This window comes from Pelophylax lessonae, assembly GCF_965119305.1.
Source record: "Pelophylax lessonae genome assembly, chromosome: 13".
In the NCBI taxonomy this organism is placed as follows: Eukaryota; Metazoa; Chordata; class Amphibia; order Anura; family Ranidae; genus Pelophylax; species Pelophylax lessonae.
The window spans coordinates 178,902,274-178,927,254 of record NC_138780.1 but is presented as its reverse complement, the minus strand read 5'-3'; the positions used below and the strand labels follow the sequence as shown (position 1 = coordinate 178,927,254).

At 45.3% G+C, this 24,981-nt stretch overlaps 1 protein-coding gene across 1 annotated transcript; it reads left to right on the top strand.

Moving 5' to 3' along the window:
- Nucleotides 1-262: 262 nt before the first annotated feature.
- Nucleotides 263-3,707, top strand: FOS (Fos proto-oncogene, AP-1 transcription factor subunit). The gene is made up of 4 exons (XM_082275234.1): nucleotides 263-469; nucleotides 1,614-1,838; nucleotides 1,958-2,065; nucleotides 2,181-3,707. The coding sequence occupies exons 1-4, from the start codon at nucleotides 323-325 to the stop codon at nucleotides 2,850-2,852; spliced, it is 1,152 nt and encodes a 383-aa protein (XP_082131360.1). The 5' UTR covers nucleotides 263-322; the 3' UTR covers nucleotides 2,853-3,707.
- Nucleotides 3,708-24,981: the final 21,274 nt, after the last annotated feature.

The window sequence follows — 24,981 nt, the reverse complement described above, 5'->3', positions numbered from 1 at the left end:
ATGGCCGAACCAAGTGCGGGTAACCCAAGGGGTGTTCTGGGGGCACACTGTGTGGGTTGTGGCGAGCTGTGATCAGTCAGGACAAGTGATTACTTGGCTGTGCTGATCGGTCAGACTCTGGCATTGTGATTCGTGTACCGGAGGCTACGGAAGGGCTGTGTAGAGCGATCCTCTCCTCCCCATGCGTACTTGGTCCGTCCCGTTCTACGTCACCCATTCATAAATTTCATGACAGCGGGTATAAAAGGCAACAGAGGAGCGAATTCTGGCAGTGACAGCTCCGGAGCAATCGGACGATCTTTAGCTTTATATTACAGCAGACATGTACCACGGCTTCTCCAGCAACAGCACCGACTACGAGGCGGCTTCCTCCCGGTGTAGCAGCGCCTCTCCAGCCGGAGACAGCATGACTTATTACCCGTCACCGGCCGCCTCCTTCTCCAGCATGGGATCCCCGCTCACCCCGCCGGTAAGTGGGCGACAGAAGATTTTTTGGGGGGATTTGGGATTTGTTTCTGGGGTGTTCACCATACACTGGATCCAGCTTTAGATGGGGTAATGAGTCTGGATCGGGCTATTTACGGGTCACTATGTCTGATTATGGGGGACTTAGCTGTGAATTGGATTGGGGTACCATATACAAACCATATGTACTGGAGTTATTGGTATCTGGATTGGGGTGCCCAGTGCTGATGATATGGGTTGGAGCACACATAGGACATGGATTGGGGGTGCACAAGTTATATGGACTAGGGTTAATGGTGTCTGGATTGGGGGTGCACAGTGCAGATGACCTAGACTTGGGGGTACACAAGTAATACAGATCAGGGGTGCACAGTGCTGGTGATGTGCATTGGGGTTATTCTTGTCTGGATTGGGGTGCACAGTGATATGGGTTGGGGTATACAGGTAGCATGGATTAGGGTGCTGGTGATATGCACTTGGGTTAATGCTGTCTGGATTGGGGTGCTCAGTGATATGGATTAGGGTGCTGGTGATATGCACTGGGGTTAATGCTGTCTGGATTGGGGTGCACAGTGCTAGTGATATGCACTGGGGTTAATGCTGTCTGGATTGGGGTGCTCATTGATACGGGTTGGGGTTTACAGGTAGCATAGATTAAGGTGCTGGTGATATGCACTGGGGTAATGCTGTCTAGCTTGGGGCGCACAGTGCTGGTGATATGCATGGGGGGTTAAAGCTGTATGGGTTGGGGTTTACAGGTAACATGGATTATGGTGCAGGTTACGTAGAAGCTGTCTGAATTGGGTTGCATAGTGCAGACTTTTGCGGATTTGCTTGCTTGCTGCATAGTGCAGTGGCTGGGCTGAGCAGCTCCCCTCCTCCTGTGTGTGTAAAGCGGATTCATTGATAAAACACTTCCAGAGTTCATTCAGGAGACTCCAGAGCGGCCCTTGCGTCACTAGCGACGTCAGAGCTATTTTTATCCCCTTCTGTCTGGTGTGCTGGGATTGGAAATGCAGCTCCCTCTGGATCAGCCCATTCAGCGTGTGTGCTCAGAGGGAGGGGAAGGTGGAAGGAGGGGGGGGACAGGGACACGGTGACTTGTCACACTTTATACTTATTGTCCCCTTTTTTTTCTTTTATTTCAGGAATTCGGCACAGACTCCAGCACCAGCTTTGTCCCCACTGTCACAGCCATTTCCACCTCGCCAGACCTGCAGTGGTTGGTTCAACCTACTCTCGTTTCATCTGTGGCCCCATCCCAGACCAGAGTTCACCCCTATGGAACAGTTCCAGCCTACAGCCGCAGCGGGGTGTTGAAAAGCTCTTCTGGAAGAGGACAGAGCCAGGGCAGGAGAGGAAAAGTTGAACAGGTAATTGTCCAGATAACGTGCGTGTGACATGAAGTCTTTGCTTTTGCTCTCCTTATGTATGAGACTTGCAGATGTATTCCTGAGTTCTAACTGGCTGTCCTTCTTTTTTATTTATGCAGCTTTCTCCCGAGGAAGAGGAGAAAAGGAGAATTAGACGTGAAAGGAACAAGATGGCAGCAGCTAAATGCCGTAACCGTCGCCGAGAGCTGACAGACACCCTCCAAGCTGTAAGTAGATGTCCTTTTTAGCCTTATGCTGTTGTACAGTTCTAGCCTTGCATACCAGGTGGCATTACTGTGTGCTAGAGTCCCCTAATCGATTGGCTTCTTTTTTTCTTCTCAGGAAACTGATGATCTGGAGGATGAAAAGTCAGTCCTGCAGGCTGAGATTGCAGCCCTTCTGAAAGAGAAAGAAAAGCTTGAGTTTATCCTTGCTGCTCACAAACCTGCCTGCAAAATTCCACATGACTTGGACACAACCTTCGAGGACCTGACCTCCTCCCTGGACCTGACCCCCACCTTGACCCCCTCCTTGGCATCCTCCTTGGACCTGTCTTTGATCCAAGAAGTAACCAGCTCTTCCAGCTCCCAAGAAGCCACTGTGGAGCCTATGTTTTCCATCAGCCTCCCACAGTCTTCCATCTCTGAGAAGGAAACCCCTCAGCTGCAGGTATCCCTGGGACTCAAATCTGAGCCTCTGGATGACTTCCTGTTTGGCTCCCCTTCCACAGGATCTTCTGACGCCGCTCGCTCTGTTCCTGATGTGGATTTGTCAAGCACACTATACACCTCTGAATGGGAGCCCCTGTATAACACATTGTCTGTGGACATGGAGCCTCTGTGTACCCCTGTTGTTACCTGCACCCCAGCATGTACCACCTACACCACTTCTTTTGTCTTCACATACCCAGAGTCTGAACCCTTCCCCAACTGCGGAGCCGCCCACAGGAGGGGGAGCAGCAGCAACGAGCAATCTTCGGACTCTCTCAACTCTCCTACTCTACTGGCCTTGTAATGCCCAAGGTGAAGGTGACCTAGGACTGTAGCCACACAGTGGTCACAGCTTGGTGACTCTCTCCGCAGGCAATAAGGGATGTGGTTTCTGCCTCATCTAAGTAAGACTGCCTCCTTGCTGCTATAAGTGTACACTGTGCATGTGTAGTCCATTCATCTCTGGCCAAAGTTGTAGTTGTGAAAAGCCTCGACTCAGCACACTGTCACTGCTAGAGCAAGGGTTGCCATCCTTCCCAGTGCCAGACAACTGCCACCCTGTCCCTCTGGCTGTGAATGGCAGATGTCTCCCTCTTCTTCCAACTGCCACCGAAGGCCGATACCTCTTCCTGACATGTAGCACTGGCATGGACCTTTGTTGTGACTCCTGTTTTAATATGTAGCATGTTGTATCCTCGCTGCTGCGTCAGTGATGGTGTTTACATGTCCTGTGTTTCATTTTTCCTGGTTTGGAAGCTACGGGCTGTTCATACAGCAGTTTGTTATGGTGCTGGCTGCTTGTGGGCTGCTCTCCTACTGGGCTCCATATCAGCCAAGATTTCTTTTTCTGATCTAGAGTATATATGATATATAAATATATATGAAACCCTCCTCCCGAAGCCGGACACATGGTGAACGTGCAGTATCTTCCGTTGATTGTAACACTCAGTCTTTGCTGTCTTTCCAAGTTTTCCATGAAAACGTTTTATTTCTTGTAGACAGTTTCGTTAATTTATTTTGAATTTTGAGAATATTTATATTTTTATTTGTATTTTTGTTTTCTACTTTTGCGGACAGAGGGCCTGAAACAACTTATAGCATATTGTTTTTTGCTTCTTGTCCAAGACATGGAGAATAAATTGTATTTGCATTCAATGCAGCTCTTGGTGTGTGAGTTTTCATTATCCTGAGTGCTGAGTTTATGGTGTGCTATTACTCTGGTACTGTCCAGGGGCAGACCTCTCACATATGTAGGAAGCTTTATTAGATCTGTAAGAACACTCTTCAGAAAATAACTGTTCATCTAGCTCTGCTCTTCAACTCTATCAATTCACAAACTCATTCATCATACACTGTGCAAGGCACATGGTACAATGACACAACCTTTACCTGATCCAATCATTATGACCAGTATCTCTGTCTAAGACTGGCCAGTAGAAATGTGTTTCTGAGAATTGCTTTTATCATGTACTCGGGTAGGTAATGAAGGGTTTTTTCTAATAGGTCTTGGGAGCTCTATAGATTTATGGGGGGGATCCATGCAGTGGATTGAAGTACAGCCAAAGCTCATTTGGCTGTACTTACCCTGTGGATCACAGGAGTTCAGTTCGTTCTGTACTCCTGTGACCCGTTTTTAGCAGACAACAGGCTGAAGCCTGCTGACTTCATGGAGCCAGTCCAGGCTTGGGCAAGATCGTGACAATGAATTCAGGAGCCGCCTACATGCCTGGACCAGCTCACCCTCTTAGCAAGCTCAGTCACCATCTCTCTGCTCAGGGAGCTGTGGGAACCGAGCAATCGGTGGTGTTTGATCGCTCGGTTCTTAGTGTTGGGGCCAGATGCAGCATGGGACCGATGCTACATCCACCTATGATTCTGCAAAATAAAAAAATAAATGTCCATACTTCTCCTTTAATGTCTCTTATGATGGGAGAGGAGCGCTCCCATCATAAGAGACCTTAAACGAAAGGTATGATGGGAGAGGAGTGCTCAAGATATTTAGAAAGCTGAAATCACTCTAAATCCAGGAAGAAAATGCTATTGCAGCCTAACAGTTCTTGGATGTAGTAGCTGCATTTTTCTTTTTTCTCCTTTCCCATCTGGTAAACCTGACAAAAACACATTTCCTGTTCTGGGGTGACAACACACTCACTGTACTATATCTAGAAGAAGTGATATCACCCTAAGACAGGACTACTGGACACCTATTTCCTCATGCCCAAAATTAAGAGGGGAGGAGTTCTGCAGTTCAGAGTCAAACTGGTTAGGGTAAGCTAGACGAGAGGGTACAGGACAGCACTAGATTTTCCCTAGTTGTCTTCCAGGATAACCGTTAGAACGTCTCCCAATGGAACAGGAGACACGTTACACACACACAGAATAAAGGGTGGTCCTACAGGCCCCTGCTTCATTGTTAAGCCCCCGTACACACGTACCGATTGTCGGCCGAACGATCGGCCGTCTTTTGTCCAGTGCTGTCGTGTTGGTTGAAAAGTGCTCAAGACTGCACACGAATTTTGTCGGCCAACAACAACCAACTTCAGAAGTGATGTCATGTGATGGTTAACTTTCCGTGTGTTTTTTTTCTTCTCTGAGCATGCCCAGTCTTGCTCATCTGGCTTTTGTCGGCCAAAATCTGTACTGACTGACGAACAATCGGCCATTCTGGTGTTGGCCAACAAAAATTTTATAGCATGCAGACCAGATTTTGTTCGGCCGAAAAGTCGCAGTCGGTTGTCGGAAGCATCATACTAACAAGCCGACGATCGGACGTTGGCCGAATATTTACGGCCGACAATCGGTACGTGTGTACGGGCCTTTAGTGTTTACTCTGGATGGGGGTAACCTGTTCCCTGGAACCTTTGGAAGGTCCTCCCAAGGGCTTCTAGATTTCTGTCAGAATCAACACTGCATTTTGTCACTTACTGAACAGATTATAACCCCTTCAGTAGCATATTTACCAGGTCAAAAGGGAGCAAAAAAGTGAAGTTCCATGGTTAGGGTTTACATGCACTTTAAATAAAAATAAAAAACAGGAAGAAAGTAGTTGCAGGCAGTTCCTGCAGTTATGCGAGGAAGAAAGTAGTTGCAGACAGTTAGGCCTCATTCACACCATGTGCAGAGATGTGAGGTTTTTCTTTTTCTGCATGCATTCTGCAAGTATTCAAGGAAAACAATTGTTATTTATGTTCCCTGTCACACCACAGCGCTGAAAAAATGTGAAGATTCTTTCTGCACAGGAATCTGCAATGTGTATGCAGTTTTCTGCGCAGAAAAAAACTGACGTTACATCAACATTGTGGTGTGGACAGAAGAGAAAGTAATGTCTACCTTCTGATCTGTAGTCCACTCATCTGACCTACAGCCCACATAGGCTTCTCTCTGCAGGGCAGATCCTGAGATGACACAACAGGACAGACGGGTCAGTAGTCAGTGACCAAACAAGTTGTTACTTCGCATTATTACCTGGAGTTAGAAATGGCTGCTTTGCATCAGCTGTATTAAAAGTGTATGTCATTTGTTTTATGATGTAGATATCACAATCATTGCCTGTGGGCTCGTACAACATACTAACAAGCCTTCAACAACTTAACAAAAAAAAAAGACCTTTCAATTGAGGAGTATAAACAGCCATTGAGCAAAACCTGTTACACACAGACAAGGTGGTGTAATTGGCAGGGACGACACTGCACAAACCAGATTATAATCTAGAGCAGACATTTTCAAACTTTTTTTTACACCAAAGAAACCGATGAAGTAGTATCAAAACTGAGCTCCATCCAAAAGGGAACTTCTGCTTGTTTGCACCCTTCACTGCCACTTTTGCCCCTTTTTGGGAGGGAGGGGGGAAAGGGTACCTGGTTTTGACAGGTACCTTCTCCCACTTCCAGCCCAGATCGCCAAGGCAATCTGAGCTGGAAGTTCAGCCCCCACTCCCCCCCCCCTATTTCCTCTGCAATCTTCTGGGACACATCACAGATCCCAGAAGACAAGGGGTCCAATCACAAGGCGCAGAACAGCTGGCGCAGTAGGACACTGACTGTGAAACCTGCAAGGCTTCACTCCCTGTTTCCGTTGCTTGAGATGCTGGCGCCTGCACCCGCAGCAGAGTGAAGAATCAGCTTGGGTGAGGATATCGCTGGATCCCTGGACAGGTACGTTTTCTTAAATTAAAAGTCAGCAGCCACAGTCTTTGTAGCTGCAGACTTTTAATATTTTGGGGGGAGCCTGGAGCCCCTCTTTAAGGTCTTGGGAAACCCTTATTAAAAATAATTCAATGATAGCCAGTATGCCTTTGTTGGTTAGAGGGAAGAATGCAAACCTTCCAGTAGTGGTCAGAATTCCACCCTTACAGACAGCTACAAAGATAATGGGATCATTTTGCTGGTTTTGTGCTGGCCCTGGAACTATGATTGCACCTTCAGGCCCCTTTCACACTGATTGACCATTCAGTCAATTTTTCAGGCGGACGGACCATTCATTTCTCTCTATGGAGCTGTGGATGTTAACGGACATGTGGTCGTTGACACCCACGGACATTCAATCCTGTCCACTAAAAACAGACGGATGGGAACCTGTTCCCCATCTGTCAGACAGGTCAGATGACAGTCGGCTGGAAAAGGATAGATGGTCCGTTTCCATCCGACAGCCCACAGAGGACAACTTGCTGTGTCTGTGTCTGCTATGCATCAGCAGAACAAACACAGGCTGCCTGCTCAGCCTGACTCAGCGAAAAGATCCCCTGCTGAGTGGGCGGCTCTGCTGGCGGACTCCACCAGTGTGAAAGGGGCCTCAGATGGGAGGTCAATCAACCAGAGCTCAAGGAACCCCTAGCAATCTTTAGGGGAACACTAGGATTCTATGGAAGCCTTGGTTAAGAATGGCTGATCTAGAAGGATAATGGGTAGTAAGTGTGCCACTTATCCCAGGTTCATATTAATAGAAGCCCCAATATGTTTACTTGTGTCTCCTACGCAGACGTCAAGTGCAATGAACACATAAGCCAACTGCAGTTCATGATTTCTCTAGATCAGGGTTTCTCAACAAGTCTTCCTTGAGCAATTTCCTGCCTCTCAGAAAAGTTCCCACTGACACAGTTGATCCTTTTAGTTGACGACAATACAAAAATTGGTCACCTCCCCCACCTATAATTGGTCTTGACAGCATGGAACACTGGAAAGGCAAACGCAGGTCAAAGAAGCCAGAGGATTTCCAGTCACTACTTACCAACCAGCCAGTGACCAACCGAATAAACCTGTCTAACAGTATGCTTAAAAAACAGGGGTTTAGTTGCACACATTTGCAAATGCATGCGTAAGCTAACAGTATCCTCTGGCTTCTTTGACCTGATCCTTTTAGTTATCTCTAAGGGGCTAATTCTTCCCAATGACCACAAGTGTTAGGAGCATTCTTCCCATTGACCATCACTCTAATGTACCATGAGTTGTAGATATAGTCATTTTTCGTAGGAGTTCCCTGAGACCGGAAAGGTATTTCAAGGGTTCCTCTGTGTAGAAAAGAGGCAGGTGTAGATGATTAGATCGGGTGAAGGGTCAAATCTTTATTGGCTCTCAAGTCTGACCGCAGTTTGAGTACACACCTTGTCCCCTTTTTTTTTTTTTTCCCTTAATGCTTTCCCTTTTTTAATCCTCCATTTATTTTCCTGTTCTACTCTTCTTGCATGCCCTCCTCTCATAAGACAAATATAACAAATGTTTGCCACAATCATACCTGTTTAAAAGCAGAACTAAATCCATTGTTAGAAAATACCGAAAACATCTGCCAGTTTTGCTCATCACAAAGCATCTGCAAAATAGCGTACTTCCATACTTGCCAGCTGTCCCATTTTTGCCGGGACAGTTCGGCAAACAGGAGCCTGTCCCAGATAATTCACATTGTCCCGGCAAGCGCCCGTTAATCGGGCCCCCCCGTAAATGCCTGTCACCGGTGCCCGTATAAAAAATCATTGTGGGCCGACATCGTAACGGCGCAAGCCTGCCGGGCTCGTATTAGCTAAGCCGGGCGTTACGTAATGGCGCTGCCTGGCACCATTTTTAAATCAAAGGCACTCGTTCTCGGCAGCGGCTCGCCGGCGCAGGCCACCACTGCAGAGCAGAGAAGGACCCCTGGAGAGTGAAGACACATTCACAGACATGAAGGTAGGTAGGATGAAAGCCACAATGTTATGTGCAAAAAATATCTGGTAACATGACATGTGAATAAAGAGTCAAATGTGCTCAGGTGTGACCATCCAAAAAATGTAATATGTAAATATAAATAAAGTACAAGGTGTAAATAAGTACGATAAAACCTAATTATACCAGATAGTATAATTGTACTTATTTACACTTTGCACTTTATTTATATTTACATATTCCATTTTTTGTATGGTCACACCTGAGCACATTTCACACTTTAGAATTGCAGGGAATTGTGATGAGAATTTTAAACTTTAGGTAGAAGTAGTGCAGCTGAATGGGAGAATTATTCCAACTCTGCTACTTTTGGCCTTAAGTTTGAAATTCCATTTTCAATTTCTTGTAATTCTCTCTTTATTGAGTAGGCCCTATAATCTGAAGATAAGTAGGCGGAGAATAAATATGCGGACTGGGTGGAGCTTCAGGAAAGTAGTGGCTGTATTTTAAGTTTTTTTTTCTCTTTATTTCCACATGGTGATCCAGCTGGTAAGTCTGTTATGTTTTAAATTCCTTTGACAGACTAAGCTGTCCAGCAAAAGTGGCAGTTAGAATGTTGATACAAACCATTTACTACTGACAGGGGTGCTTAACAATGGTCAGCTTTTTATTTATGTAAAACATTTGGCAAAAAGAAAAACAAACAGTTTCTGTAATGGCTTAAAAAGTTTTATTTGGAGTTCAGCTTTCATTTGTTGGTCACTTAGTCCAAGCTGGCTAGTGCCTCAGTCTAATGCTACCCTCTCCCCAAATTGAAAATGCTTCTGTCCAAAGGTGTCTCTGTTGCTCCTCCATCAAGAGTGGAGACAGGAGGTGTGTTACTGGCCAGATCACCAGGTGAAAAGAAAAAGAAAAAAAAAAAGCCTAAAGTAATATAATGCAGCCACCACATTTAAAGATTGGTAAGCTGCAATATATTTCATTTTTGTTTTTGGGTTTATTATCTCTTCAATTATGTGTCCAGTTAGGCCCTAGGCCTACATTGTTTTTGGTGGAGTTTAAGGCGATTGTTCGGTGGGATTCTAATATGTTCAGTAGGGCCAGGTAAAGAAATGCTATATCTGCATATTCTGCTTGTAGCTCTAAGACGTGTTCTGTAAAGGCTGTTGAATGCCGTCCACCGAGGCCTGCAATCACAGGCGGGTTTCCATTCTGATTCTAGAGGGCTTGGCAAAGAGTGCCCTCTGCTGGCCATTATAACTAATGACATCCTGAAGACCAGCTCTGTAATAACAGTTCCTCGTATACATTTATGCTTTATACTAGGTTTCCGTTAAACTGCTGTGCTTTATACTAGCTACTCATATACTTCTAGAATTACATGGGTAAGTACCATGAATTCAGAGATGTATAGTAACTAAGTAGAACTACTTCACTACTGTACTTAAGTACCGAAAGGCGGTATCTGTACTTTCCTAGAGTAGAATTTTTTTCTCCTACTTCTACTTTTACTTCACTACATTTTTTCAATGATTTCAATACTTCTACTCCAATATTTTTTTTTTGTGCTGCATAGTTACTAGTTACAATTATAAAAATTACCACTGCCAGAACAGTAGATGGCAGGGTTCATGAAGCTCAAAACATGTGTATTATCAGCGCATACGAAAATAAATGCAACTGTATGTATAAATAAAAGCTGCATTTGAAATAATAAAAACCAATATGATGTTCAAACTTTTGACTTTTTTCTTTAATAACTACATAACACAGTACTTGTACTTTTACTTTCAGTACTTGAGTAGCAAAATTTTTAAAAAACTACTTGCAATGCAAGTACAAAAAATGTTGAATACTTTAGTACTTCTACTCAAGTCACTTTTTGATCGAGCACTTCCACTTCTACTCAAGTCACTTTTTGATCAAGTACTTGTACTTTTACTCAAGTATGGGTTTTGAGTACTTTATACAACTCTGCATGAATGGGAATAGAAACCGAAGAAGAAGACTGGGAAAAAGTACTGGATCTTTTTATACTGAGGCCCATCACCAAGATTACCTGTCACCATACGTGAAGAAGAAGAATGTGAACAATTGGGTTCCACAGTGCGTCCTTTTTGATCAGTATCCTCCTATCGCTCATTAATGCACCTGATTCTTCTTTACCTTCACAGACACATCGGTCCAGTCAAAATGAACAACAATCTTGTAAAAGGAGTCTACACAATTCTCATCCCTCTGAGGATACTGATCAAAAAAAAAAAATGCACTGTGGAACCCAATAGTTTACATTCTTCTTCATGTATTGTGACAGATAATCTTGGTGATGGGCCTCTGGAAACACTTTCACAGACATCCACCATTGATAGTTTGGGCATTCGCCCACTGGATTTAGGAGCTTCACCTAAAATTCGGGCTTCTGCTGCTGCCCCTGTTCATGCTTCCACCCCAGCTTTTTGTCACTTACTCGATCATCACAAGCCCCACAAAGCAAATTTACACATATATGACATGTCCCCACTTGAACAAGATGAACTAAAAGTGATCAATTTGTCCTCACGTGAACTGTCAGATGATGAAATTGAGCTTTTATCTTTAGGTTTAAGTTTTTGCCCCTCTATCGATTTAGATACATTTTCAATTATCAAAGAACTCCAACTCTTCACTCATGAAATCTTTTTACAGTTATCAAATGTCAAAGTTGAACAACCCATGGAGGATTGGACTGAACGTCTTACGATCCAAGAACGCAGAGCACTACGGGATCTTACCCTGGTTCACGAGGAGGGAGATCCAGATAATCTACTTGATTGCATTGATCTGGATGCCCTACTGGATTTGTTTTTTAACAAAGATGACTCACATACTTCACATACACTTAAAAAGAAATCCAAAAAATGTCCTTCTGTCTATTCTAACCCCAATGTAGCGGCTTTTCTCAAATGTATCACTAAGGCTATTGAATTATTGCACCCCTCTTCTTCTTCTTAATCTTCTTCTAATCTTCCTACTCATTTACGCTTGGCCCTTGATGGTATGTCCAATGAGAAGTCCTTGATTTTCAAACCGGCAGACAGGGGGGGGGGGGGGTAATATTATAGTTATGAATAGCAGTAATTAGAAACACATTTGTTTAAAAATCCTCAATAATCGGGACTGGTATCGTCCCATTGCCTCTGCTGAGATTGATAGTTTCAATTGTACCTTTTATACTCTTATCCAAAAGGGCCTTATTACTTCACAGACATTTGATTTTAATTAAAACCGTTATCCCAAAATCCCACTTTTTATGCTTCACCCAAAATTCACAAATCCTTTTCTGATCCCCCGGGGCAGAACCATTATTACTGGTAATTCCAGTATATCTTAAATTGCCAGCAAGTGGATTGATTCTTTTTAAGACCATTTGTTACACCAAAGACACAGCCCATTTTCTTCAATCCATCAAGAACCTCCACGTCCCTGACAGTGCTCTTTTGGTCACCGTGGATGTGGAGGCGTTGTATTCTTCTATTCCCTATTCCAAGGGGCTCCAAGTAGTCCAAGACCTTTTTTTCACAGAGTTTATCCCACTCTAAGGATTCGTTTCAGTTTGTCCTGGAGGTTTTGAGTCACATTCTACACCATAATGTTTTTTCCCTTGATGGTTCCTTCTTCCTCCAGGTACAAAGCGTAGCCATGGGGACATGTTGTGCCCCATCCTATGGCAATTTGTACCTGGAGGAACGGGGACATCTTTTTTTGTTGGCCGATGATCATTCTATGTTTTCGGAGCACATCCTTCTATGGCTCCGTTACATAGATGATATTTTTCTTTTGTGGGACGGCCCTGTTGATCTATTACATATTTGTCTCAGATCCATGAACCCCAACTGTTACAATCTTACATTCACTAAGACCTTTGACCCCCACAGGGTTACCTTCTTGGATGTATCCCTCGAAACCATGACAGATAGGATGTTGGTCAGTGATCTATATCGTAAGCCCTCTGCAGGAAATACCATTCTCAGAGCTGATAGTTTCCACCCCAGGCCTCCTCTTCAATCTATTCCATATTCTCAATATTTGCGACTTCGCCGCAATTGCAGCAATGATATCAAATTTAGAATGGCCGCCTCAGAACTCAAAGATTGTCTTTTAGCTAGAGAATACTCTAGGACCTGTCTACGCTAGTGTTCAATCGTGCCTTTAAACAATCCCGTACCCATTTATTATTGAGGGCTCAAAAAAACGCACATCTTCTACCCAACAACCCCTCAGAATTATTACCTCTTAGAAAAGGGCAACATGATTTAGTCCAGAAACAGATTTCCAAATATTGGCACTTGCTCCTTTCCAACGCCGGAATTGCCAAATTCATTCCCCCTACACCACTCGTCATGTTTAGAAGAGCTCCTTCCATTAGAGATAAATTGGTATCCAGTACTTTTTCCCAGTCTTCATCTTTTTCCTATTTGTGGTACCTACCCATGCAGTTATTGTCAATGGTGCCAATACTTGAGAAATGTGAAATTCCATATTTTAACGAACAACCGTAAATACAAACCTAATCATTCTGTAAATTGCTATACACAGGGTGTATGAATTGCCCCTGTGGAGTATTTTATAAAGAAAAAACTAAATGGGAATTCTGGTGTAGGATAAAAGAGCATGTACAGGCACCGGAGGCAGGAGATATTTATACCACCATTGGTAGACATGTACCTCAGACTCACAACTACCATATGCCTTCACTGAACTTCTGGGCTCTGGAAACCATCAGCCCTGACCCCAGAGGCGGTGACTGGAAAGAGTTACTCCTACAAAGGGAATCCCGTTGGATATACACCCTTGGGGCCACTGACCCTGCGGGCCTCAACGAGATCCTCTCTCTCTCATTCCCAACCCCCTCCCCCTCTCTTACCCTCCTCTCTCTCTTTCACCCAGCCCCTCTCTTCTACCTTGTAGGAAAAACTAAGAGGGATATCTCCCGTAGGATAAAGGAGCATGTACAGGCACCGGAGGCAGGAGATATTTATACCACCATTGGTAGACATGTAGTTCAGATTTACAACTACCATATGCCTTCACTGAACTCCTGGGCTCTGGATACCATCAACCCTGACCCCAGAGGCAGTGACTGGAAAGAGTTTCTCCGACAAAGGGAATCCCGTTGGATATACACCCTTGGGGCCATTGACCTTCCAGGCCCCAATGAGATCCTCTCTCTCCCATCCCCCATCTCCAATCCCCCCTCTCTCTCTCATTCCCAACCCCCTCCCCTCTCTCCTACCCTCCTCTCTCTCTTTGACCAAGCCCCTCTCTTCCACCTATCTCTCACCCCCCATCTATAAACTCACACTCTCACCCCCCCTTCACCCACCCCCCTCTCTCTCACTCCCTCTCTCACCTCCTCTCTCACCCCCCTCTCTTACCCTCTCTCTTTCACTCACCCATCTCCCCCTCTCCCTTCCCCCTTGCCTCTCTCTTACTCTTCTCTCTCACACCACTGAGTGTGAGGGAGGGGCCCAAATAAATGTTTTCCCAGGATCAAATTAATATTAACCACTTGCCGCCCGCCCACTGTCAAATGACTGTGGAGCAGTGCGGCTCTCGTTCTAGGATGACGTCATATGATGGCGCCCCAGAATGGCCGCTCTCGCGCGCCTGCGGGGCCAACCCCATACTGCTTGTAGCTTGCCCTGGTCAAGGGACACCCCTCCAGACTTTACTACTTGGCTTAGATACTGTATTCAACTTCTCATAAGATGACATTTGCCTGGCTTCAACTTGCCCATACTGTGTTAGCCTGGTGAAAATCTGATCAGGATGGTGAATATGATCTTCAAAGGTTTTAGAAAAGATGATGATGTCATCCAGATAAATGAGAGCTGTCCTAAAATTGAAGTCCCCCAAACACCATTCCATGAGTCTCTGCAAAGTACTAGGGCAATAGTTAGGCCAAAGGGCATTCAATTTAAGTCATACAGTCCTAGAGGAATGATAAAAGCCGGTTTTTCTTGATCCTTCTGTTTTACAGATGCTTGCCAGTAGCCACTAGCCGAGTCCAAAGTTAAAAAGTAGCATGCCTGCCCCAAGGCCATGAAAAACCCCTCCCTCCATGGCAAGGGATAAACATCTCAATGGGTGCTGCATGTATTCAGTGTCTGATAATACACACAGAAGCATATGCTCCCAACTTTCTTCCAAACCAGGACAATTGGGGCAGCAAATGGGCTCTGACTTTCCCGGACGACCCCACTCTGTAACATAATATGGAGTAAGTCTTTGACTTTCTGACACAGGGCAGGGGTATGTTACCGTATCTGTCTCTAATGGAGGACCATGTCCCTGGCATTTATAAGAAGGTCCACAGCAGTAGTACACCCATAATCTTTCTTTGGGCCCTCTCACAAACACCAGAATATGCTACTCTAACAGCTGACATACACTATATTACCAAAATTATTGGGATGCCTGCCTTTTCACGCACATGAACTTTAATGGCATCCCAGTCTTAGTATGTAGGGTTCGATATTGAGTTGGCCCATCCTTTGCAGCTATAACAGCTTCAACTCTTCTGGGAAAGCTGTCCACAAGGTTTAGGAGTGTGTCTATAGGAATGTTTGACTATTCTTCCAGAAGCTTATTTGTGAGGTCAGGCACTGATGTGGACGAGAAGGCCTGGCTCGCAGTCTCAAAAGGTGTTCTATCAGGTTGAGGTCAGGACTCTACGTAGACCAGTCAAGTCCCTCCACCCCTAATTCCCTCATCCATGTCTTTATGGACCTTGATTGTGCACTGGTGCACAGTCATGTTGGAACAGGAAGGGGCCATCCTCAAACTTCTCCCACAAAGTTGCCATTGTCCAAAATGTCTTGGTATGCTGACGCCTTAACAGTTCCCTTCACTGTAACTAACAACCCCTGAAAAACAACCCTACACCATAATCCCCCCTCCACCAAATGATTTGGACCAGTGCCCAAAGTAAGGTCCATAAAGACATAGATGAGCAAGTTTGGAGTGGAGGAACTTGACTGGCCTGCACAGAGTCCTGACCTCAACCCGATAGAAAACCTTTGGGATGAATTTGAGCGGAGACTGCGATGGCAAAAAAAAAAAATCTCCCTGACTCTATCCAAAATGAAAAGAAAAAGTTTTGCCTATAGTTCTACTTTAAGATCTAACCTTAGGGGAATTTCTGGTCAATGAGTCCTGGCCTATCTCCCTCTTGACAGCTGAAACTTCTTGTCAGATAGATGCAATAGACTCCCTCAAGTCCTTCATCGCTGCCACTAGTGCAGAAATAGAAGGGGCAGTAGCTTCCTCTCACATTAGGAGCCATTCATCTCCCCTGGTGATTGCCACCATGGCTTCATCCTCTTCCCTCTCCACTGCTTCCAGCAGTATGACAATAAATGGCACACCAATGTCCTTTCTCACTCGATCCTGCAAAACCCTTCTAAGGAGGCCAGCAGGGATCCCAAAAAAAGCTGTTCTTCTAGTACCTGATCAGGAGTACCTACAGTAGCACAGCCCTGGTAACCTTTATCCTCCAAACACTTCTGCAACTTCAAGATAGCCACTGTAAACCAAGGAATTGTCCCACCCTCTTGCTGTTTCTGTAGGAAAATATTTTGCCATAGCTCGGGCACAGGGCTTACTTCTCCATAAAGGCTCTCCAGCCACCCTTCTCTCTGTAAGAAGGTGGCTCATTCTGAGTCTGGCAACAATGGTATGGCCCTCCAAGCAACCTCCTACATGAAATTGATGGCTTAATTTAGGGAGGTGTTTACCTGGAAGTTGAAAAAGGGTGGCTGCAATTTCTAATCTCTCCACCAAGTTGGCCAGTGGGCTATTGGCGCCTTTATATTTCAAGATGAGTGTCAATGCAGCTTCTGGGGGTACCATAGTGGCAAATAGGCCATCCTCCAGTGAAGAAGACAGCCTTTCCATATCCTGCTGACTATGTTAAGTGTAGGTAGGGCCTAGGCCCAAGGTACCCAATTAGACAGAGACCACACGCAGTCCTTGATATTGTAATTAATCTTTTATATCCAATAAAGGTAAATGCTAATGACCAATGACAGTTTTATTATGAACTGTTATAAGGCAGTATAGCAGTTGGTGTTTGTACAGTGTTACCAAGCTTGAGCCTACATTACTGGAGGACAGAAAAGATGTCTGGATGGTCGCACTCCAATTCAATCCCGATTATTGAAGATACATACAGCATACAGTGGTGCAGAAACAAAACAGCTGACGCATTTCACACTTGTATCAGTGCTTAATCATAGCATTCTCCCCCCTTTCTTTGATGAATGAAGCTGGAAGTGACGAGGATTTCATCACTTATGGTTTTGACTTTCTATTTACTGGCCGTTACCGACCAGTGAAGCAGCTAATCAAAACAAACTCAATTTGATTGGCTGCCTTGGAGAACAGAGGAGAAATCTAGTGTCTAATGGACCCCAGATCTCTCCATAACGAGGACCTTTTACTGCCCCACCTATCACAAGGAATGTTGTTCGTCCCCTTGTAATAGCAATAAAGTTAAATAAAGAAAATTAAAGAGCCAGTGTAAAAAAATAAATTTAAAGTAAATAAAAAATTTGAAAATACATTTTTTAAGCACCCCAACCCCCCATGCAAATGCATACGTAGGTCCCGCACGCATATGTAAACTGTGATACACATGTGAGATATTGCTGTGAACATTCGAGTAAAAGCAGTAATTCTGAACTTCCAAGGTTTTAGTAAAGATTATGATGTCATCAAGATAAATGAGAGTTGTTCTAAGGCTGAAGTCCCCCAAACACTGTTCCATAAATCTCTGAAAAGTACTAGGGGCATTAGTTAGTCCAAAGGGCATCCAATTCAAGTCATACAGTCCTAGAGGAATGATAAAAGCCAGTTTTTCTCGATCCTCCTCTCTCACAGGTGTTTGCCAGTAGCCACTAGCCGAGTCCAAAGTTGAAAAGCAGCATGCCTGCCCTAAGGCCATGAAAAACTCCTCCATCCATGGCAAGGGATAAGCATCTTAATGCAGTGTTTCTCAACCTTTTTTCAGTCGGGACACTCTTTAAAATTATGGACAATCTCAAGGCACCCCATTCCAAAATGTAAAAAAATATTTAATAGCTTTACACAATGCAGCAACATCCATACGTAGGACACCCACCTTGGAGGTAATTTATTCTTCCAAAGCAAATACACTTTTGCACACTGGTACCGCCTACTACGCACAGGAGGGTCAAACAAGGATACCCTGGATGCAGCAGACATTCTCCTTATCAACTGATGATGCCATTGGTTGTTAGAATGCCAGTGTCTAGAAAGTCATAATGGAAACCTGTGGCTTTGTGGAACTGAAAGGCAGGCTTGATCCACCTGCTGGCTTGTGAAACATTTTTGATCAATTTTTAGGCATTTTGCCAAGGCACCCCTGAAGAGACCTCAGGGCACACCAGGGTGCCTGGGCACCCTTGTTGAAAAAGGCTGTCTTAATAGGTGCATGTATTCAGCTTTTGATAATACACACACAAGAATATGCTCCCATCCTTTATCCAAGCTAGGACAATTGGAGCAGCCAATGGGCTCTAACTTTCCCAGACCACCCCACTCTGTAAGATATGATGGAGAAAGTCCTTGACTTCTTGAGGGGTATGTTCCAGTATTTGTCTCTAATAGGGACCATGTCCCTGGTATTTATAGGATGGTTTGGTATTAATAGGATGGTCCGCAGTGGTAGCACACCCATAGTCTTCGGGCCCTTTCACAAACACCAGTATACGCTATTCTAACAGTTGATATAGGAGCTGTTGTTCCAGTGAGAACTCATGTACAGGCAGAGTAAGTTGGTCTAACAACTGCTGATACTGAGAGTCCTCTAGAGTGGTCATGACAGCATTCAGGTAGGCACAGACAGCCTTCATCACAGGACAGGACACCTTGATACATTTCTTTGAAATGACATTCACATCAGCGATCACCAGTTGAATTGGGAAATGTATAGGGGTGGTCCAGAGTCCTGGCCACCAACCATCTGCCCTTCACTTCCAGATCCCATCTGTGTTCCACCATGATGGTTACTTCTTGCAACTTAATTTGGGCTTCCAATAGGAGAGGACAAACCACCACATGGTGTGGTAATAGCTGTAGTCTGTCGCGGGGGGGAATGGAGGATAACCTTATATATTCTTACCTTCTCAGGCTGACGCTTGTGCTCCTGGTGTTGAACTTAAAGTGGAGTTCCACCCAAAAGTTGAACTTCCGCTTATAAGCTTCCTCCCCCCTCTGGTGCCACATTTGGCACCTTTCAGGGGGAGGGGGAACAGGTACCTGTTTTTGACAGGTACCCTTTCCCACTTCCGGGAGACAGTGCCACGTCCCCCGGAAGTTCAGCCCCCTCCTCCTTCCTCCGCCACCGGCCCAACTAGAAAGACCCAGCTGTTAAGCCAAAAGGCTTTACTGCTGGGCTCCCTTACCCTGAATGGCGGCAGCAGCACCTGAGAGCCGATACAAAAATCGGCTTCGGGTGCCAACATTGCGGGAACCCTGGACAGGTAAGTTCTAATATTTAAAAGTCAGCAGCTACAGTATTTGTAGTTGCTGACTTTTAATTTTTTTCCTGTGGAGCGGAACTCCTCTTTAATAAGCATTCACCAGGTTTTGTAGCTGGATTTGTTCCTTCTGAGCTCTGGGTTGAACAGCTGGCTGAGTTCATGCGTTTTTAAGTAATCAAGTCAAATCCAGCTTCAGCAGGGCACTCATACCCAGGACCATGAGAACATCCCATAGCAGTGGGGCTTAGAAGTGAGCAGGCACGCGTGCTCCCCCATGTGAAGCGGCTCTCCGTGGGGGCACTGGACAAAAAGGAGGGCCAAGAAGCACCGGATTTTCACAGCCACTCTGTAAATTTCCATTGCACAGAGCAAGTAAGTCGAGACGTGTTATTTAAAAAAGATAAATAAATGTACCTTTCCTGACAGACTCCATGGCAGTCTATGTGTGGGTTAGTCCCGCCTCCTCCTACCTCATAGGACCCTGCTTCCATAAATCTTTGCTCTGGGCCAGAGACCGCGTTCCTATATTATCCTCCTCCTAATGTATTATGGTCAAGTCTTAACGCATGAAGATTTCCCGATTCAGGTCTGGCGGTCTGCACGATGGATCCAGGCAGTGTCCCCTTTGAAGTCCAACAAGCCTTAGCTATTAGCAGGGTGGACTTGGGCGTGGAATACTGTGCAAAGAAGCGCTTTTAAGCCTGGCCATTGGCAGGCAAGTGGCAATATGGCCAATCGTCCTAGCTATTAGAAGGAAGCCCATTAATACACCCTGAAATGTGCAGCTGTGGTTTTCTGTGGTCCAGGTCTGGTCGTAGTCATGGTGTGCCGGTGGTAATATACCCTGTTATGGCAGCGGTTTATTTTATCTTCCTGTTTTGACTACTCTCTTTTTCCCTGGGGTCTCGCTCGACTAGGGCGGTTGGAACGCTTCAGCGTTCCATTCTGCTGCTCCGTGTTCTTCATGGTGTCGGTCCGTGCCGCTTCCGGCCTCGATCGAAAGTGAGGCTTGGTTGGTGTATGTGTGGTCCGGACAAGATGGCGGCGGTCACGCATGCGCGCGAGCACCGCCGGTCAGCATTTTCATTAGCGCAGGTGCACGGCGGGGGGCAGTGACGGTACCATAGGCATTTGAGAACAAAATGGTCGCACACCACCACAGAATTCAATGAAGAGAAGTTCCTTTATTCATATAAGTCGTACAGGTACAAGGTACAGCAGGGTAGGACAGTAGACGCGTTTCACACGACTGCTACATGTTTGTTCACTACTGACTTGTTCACTCACTAGTGAACAAGCACGTAGCAGTCGCGTCTACTGTCCTACCCTGCTGTACCTTGTACCTGTACAACTTATGTGAATAAAGGAACTTCTCTTCATTGGATTCTGTGGTGGTGTGTGACCATTTTCTTCTCAGATGCTTCTCCTGGTGGCAAGCCGAGGTTCAGCACCTACCTTGGATTGTGGATTTTGATTTGCCTGAGAGATGTCATCTTTTTTTATACGTCACCATATGCGGCAAATTTAAATAGCTGTCAGAACAGCTGTGCACTAGGTTGTTCTGCTGGCTTATGTGGCGGCTACCCTGGGCATAGCTGTTCTCGGATGTGGGCGAGTACTGTGCCTTAGGAGCTGTCAGGTCAGTGTCCCTGTATCTTCCCCTTCCTTATTCTTTAATATTTATTGCAGTACAGCATAGCAGTCGTGGATGTGTCACCGCCCCCCAGTGGCCAACCCTTACACTAGAGGTAAGATTGGTTTTAACCTCTCCCTGTAAGGTTTGGGTTTGTATATATGTGTTAACCCTTCACTTTCTCCTAAGACCTTCTAGGTCAGAAAGGCAACACACGGCACGTGAAGATAAAGACCCTCCCAGGTCACAACATCATCATTCATCCTCAGGTTCTAGACGCCATAGGTCATCTTCTAGGCATCATAGAGAAGATTCTAGAACCGTGTCCGGACACCGCCACTCTGATAGGAGATTCTGCTGGGGATGTGTATCGCAGGTCCCTGACGGCAAATCGCTTTGCGAACCTTGTTTTGCCCGAGCCACGAAGGAAAGAGAAGGTGGTAACCAGCAGGTGGAGCCTCTGGTTAGAAGGGTGGTCCAAGAATCCCTAAAAGACCTGAAATATGACCGTACCTGCAGCCCCTCTGCTGGCTTGGTGGGCACTCCTGTTGGGGACAATCTCTGTGCTTGGTTCTAAAGACTAACGGATCCTGGAGACCGGTCATAGACCTTACTCACCTGGATACCTTTATCAAAAAAGAAAGGTTCAAAATGGAGACACTGTTTACAATCTGTCAAGCAGTTCAGCCAGGCGACTGGCTTGTGTCCATAGACCTGAAGGAAGCATACTTCCACATCCCCGATAGCAGCAGACTTCCAGATGTTTCTTTGGTTTGCGGTAGACCAGATCCACCTGCAGTTTACATGTCTCCCGTTTGGGCTTATGACATTGCCTCGTGTGTTTTCAAAGCAGCTTATTGGCTGTCGTGGCCCTGATCAGGACCAAAGGAATTTGTCTTCACCACTATTTCGACGGCCTGCTATTATTACTGTCTCAAGACCGGAAGCAGCTCTTAGTACACAGAGCCCAAGTCATTTCTACTCTTCTCGAGTTAGGGTGGCTATTGAACGTAGAAAAGAGTCATCTGGAGCCCACACAGTCACTGATATTCCTCGGGCGCAATTCAATACGTGCAAGGGCACCATCTCCTTGCCTCTGGAGAAGATCCCGGTTATCAGAGACAGGATACGTCTGGCCATGTCATCTACTCATCTCCGAGCCTCTCAGTGTCTGAGGATAATTGGCACCATGGTGGCCACAGCACCCATGGTAAAATGGGCGCAGTGGAGAATGTGACCTTTTCAGATGGGTTTTCTCCAGCAATGGAGCCCAGGCAACCAGAATCATCCTATATGGATAACTTCGTCAATGCAGGAGAGCCTTCCTTGGTGGCTACAGCGGAAGAACCTCCTCAGTTGCCACTCCATCGTTCCCGTCTCCTGGGTCACCATCACCAAAGACGCCAGCAATACTGGCTGGGGCACTCATTGCCTAATGGAAATAGCCCGGGGCAGTTGGAATTTTCCGTCTCGCAGAAAAATCTCTAATGTCTTAGAATTTTGAGCAGCACTCCTCGTCCTTCAAGCATTCCACCACCTAACAGTGGGAGCCTCTGTCCTTCTGAGACTAGAAAATATGACAGCAGTCTCATACATAAAGCGGCAAGGGGGAACTTGCAGTCGCTCCTTACTGAAGGAGGTAGAGCCAATCATGACCTGGGCTCAGAAGCACTTGTCCAACCTCACAGCGGTTTATCTTTCAAGAGTCCACCTGGACAACGAGTGGAGTCTCTACGACAAAGTCTTCCAGTGGCTCATAGCTCTGGAAATCCTTCCTATTCGCCTCCCCGTGCAACTTCATGCTGGAGAAGTACTATGCGGGGTTTCGTTGTCCCCAAGCCTTCGGGGTGGACGCCTTGAAGGGCCAGTGGAGATTTCACAGGGCATACGCCTTTCTCCCTGTTCTAGTGGTTGCTCCTTATTGGCCAAACAAGCCATGGTTTCCTCTGTTGATGCAACTCAGCTTTCGGGATCCAGTTCCCCTGCCCTCCAGGCCAGATGTCCTGTCTCAGGGAGCATCGGTACATCCTTGCCTGGCCCATCTGCACCTGATGGCTTGGTTTTTGAAAGGGAAAGGCTAGAAGCATTAGGGTGTCCGAGCAAAGCCATCTCCACACTTTGAATGCTAGAAGAGCAGGTACTAACAGGGTTTTTGAAAGAATCTGGTCCAAATTTATGGCTCATGTTTCCAACGGGACTGGCTCTTGATCCGAAAATACAGCATATCCTGAGTTTTCTACAGTCTGGCCTAGATTTATCTTTATCAGTCAGTTCTCTTCGGGGTCAAGTGTCAGCTATCTCGGCTTTCACTGGGATATCCTAGGCGAAGCATTCTCTTATCCGTCAATTCTTCAGAGGGGCTTCCAGGCTTAGACCACAGAGAAAGCCAAGATTCCCTAAGTGGGCCCTCCCGCTTGTTCTGGATTTTCTGTCGGAAATCAGACTGGAGCGCACAGATCAGCTTTCCACCAAAGACCCTTCTCTCTTATCTGCCTTCCTGGTTGCCATCACTTCCGCTAAAAGGGTCTCCGAAAAAAGCGCCAGAACCATTTCTACATTCTTTCCTTACCACGTGGTACTAATTCCCATGTTGGGTTCGCACCCCAAGGTATCCTCTATTTTCCATGAAAATAAAGAGATTGTTCTGCCAACTTTCAAGTCCTCTGTAAATCCTGGCGCTCATCTTCTGGACGTGGGAGTAATTCTGAAATTGTATCTGGAAGCCACAGCTTCTTTCGTCAAACAGATCATCTGTTCGTCCCCTTCCATGGGAAAACCAAGAAACAACACATTCACTTTGTATAGTTAAAATGAGATCGGCGCTAATTCAAAGGTGAATAAATAAATAAAACTAAAAAAAATTGCTCCGTGAATTCCTGTGATCAATAATGTGCCTCCCAAACTGAAACAGAGATAAGTTCCGTGTAGTAGAAGTGATCAGCACTATAATAAAGGTGATCTGATGATAAAAACTGTGTATAATCGAACTAACTTTCCAAACTCGATAAAATTAGCTGTATATGGTATAATCAGCAGTGTATCAAATTGAACTACCGATCAAAATGCTGTGAATAACTGAAATCGCAATGTGAAACTCAAAATATACAGTATATGATGAATAACAAAATCAATGAGGCAATCTACCGTGACAGTGAATAAAAATATCAAACAAATGTCCACAAAGAAATGTCCAAAATATGTGTGAAGGTAAATCCCATATAAATCCAAAATTGGATAAAATTAGCTGAGATGAGACAAGGTAAAAAGACAAAACAAAGTCCCAACATGTACAATCCTCAAAACGTGAATCTTGTTGCTGTGAGTAAATCTTCAAATAAATAAATAAATCAATCAATCATGAAGTATGCCGTTTGAACAATATAGATACCGATCCAATCTCAAACGAATAAGGTTTGTAGTGGCCGCTTACCTCTAGCACACACTACATGCACGTGTGTGTAATCACAAAATGCAGATTCTTTGCTCCTCAGCTGGCTTCCGGCTCCAATCTCCCGCCGACCTGTGGTAATAGATGACCGCAGACCACAAACACGCCAACCTCCCGTGTAGCTTAAATCATCCGATGTGTAACACGATCATTGGAAGCAGTTCAGCCTCATGGGGGTATAAAGTGAAACGCTCATGGTGCAGTAACTTCAATAACAGTTTAATTGAAAAAAAACGGATACACTTACATCAAAGTAAAATCAAACAAACAGAACGCTGAAAGCGATACAATGTTGCAATTCCGGTCCCGTGAACACGTTTTGTCTTTCTACTTTGTCTCATCTCAGCTAATTTTATACCAAGACATTTAGGACAATTTCATGATCCCAACTTTGTGGGAACTGTTTGGGGATGGCTCCTTTCCTGTTCCAACATGACTGCACACCAGTGTACAAAGCAAGGTCCATAAAGACATGGATAAGCGAGTTTGGAGTAGAGGATCTTGACTGGCCTGCACAGAGTCCTGACCTCAACCCGATAGAACACCATTGGGATGAATTAGAACGGAGACTGCAAGCCAGGACTTCTCTCCAACATCAGTGCCTGACCTCACAAATGCGCTTCTGGAAGAATGGTCAAACATTCCCATAGACACACTCCTAAACCTTGTGGACA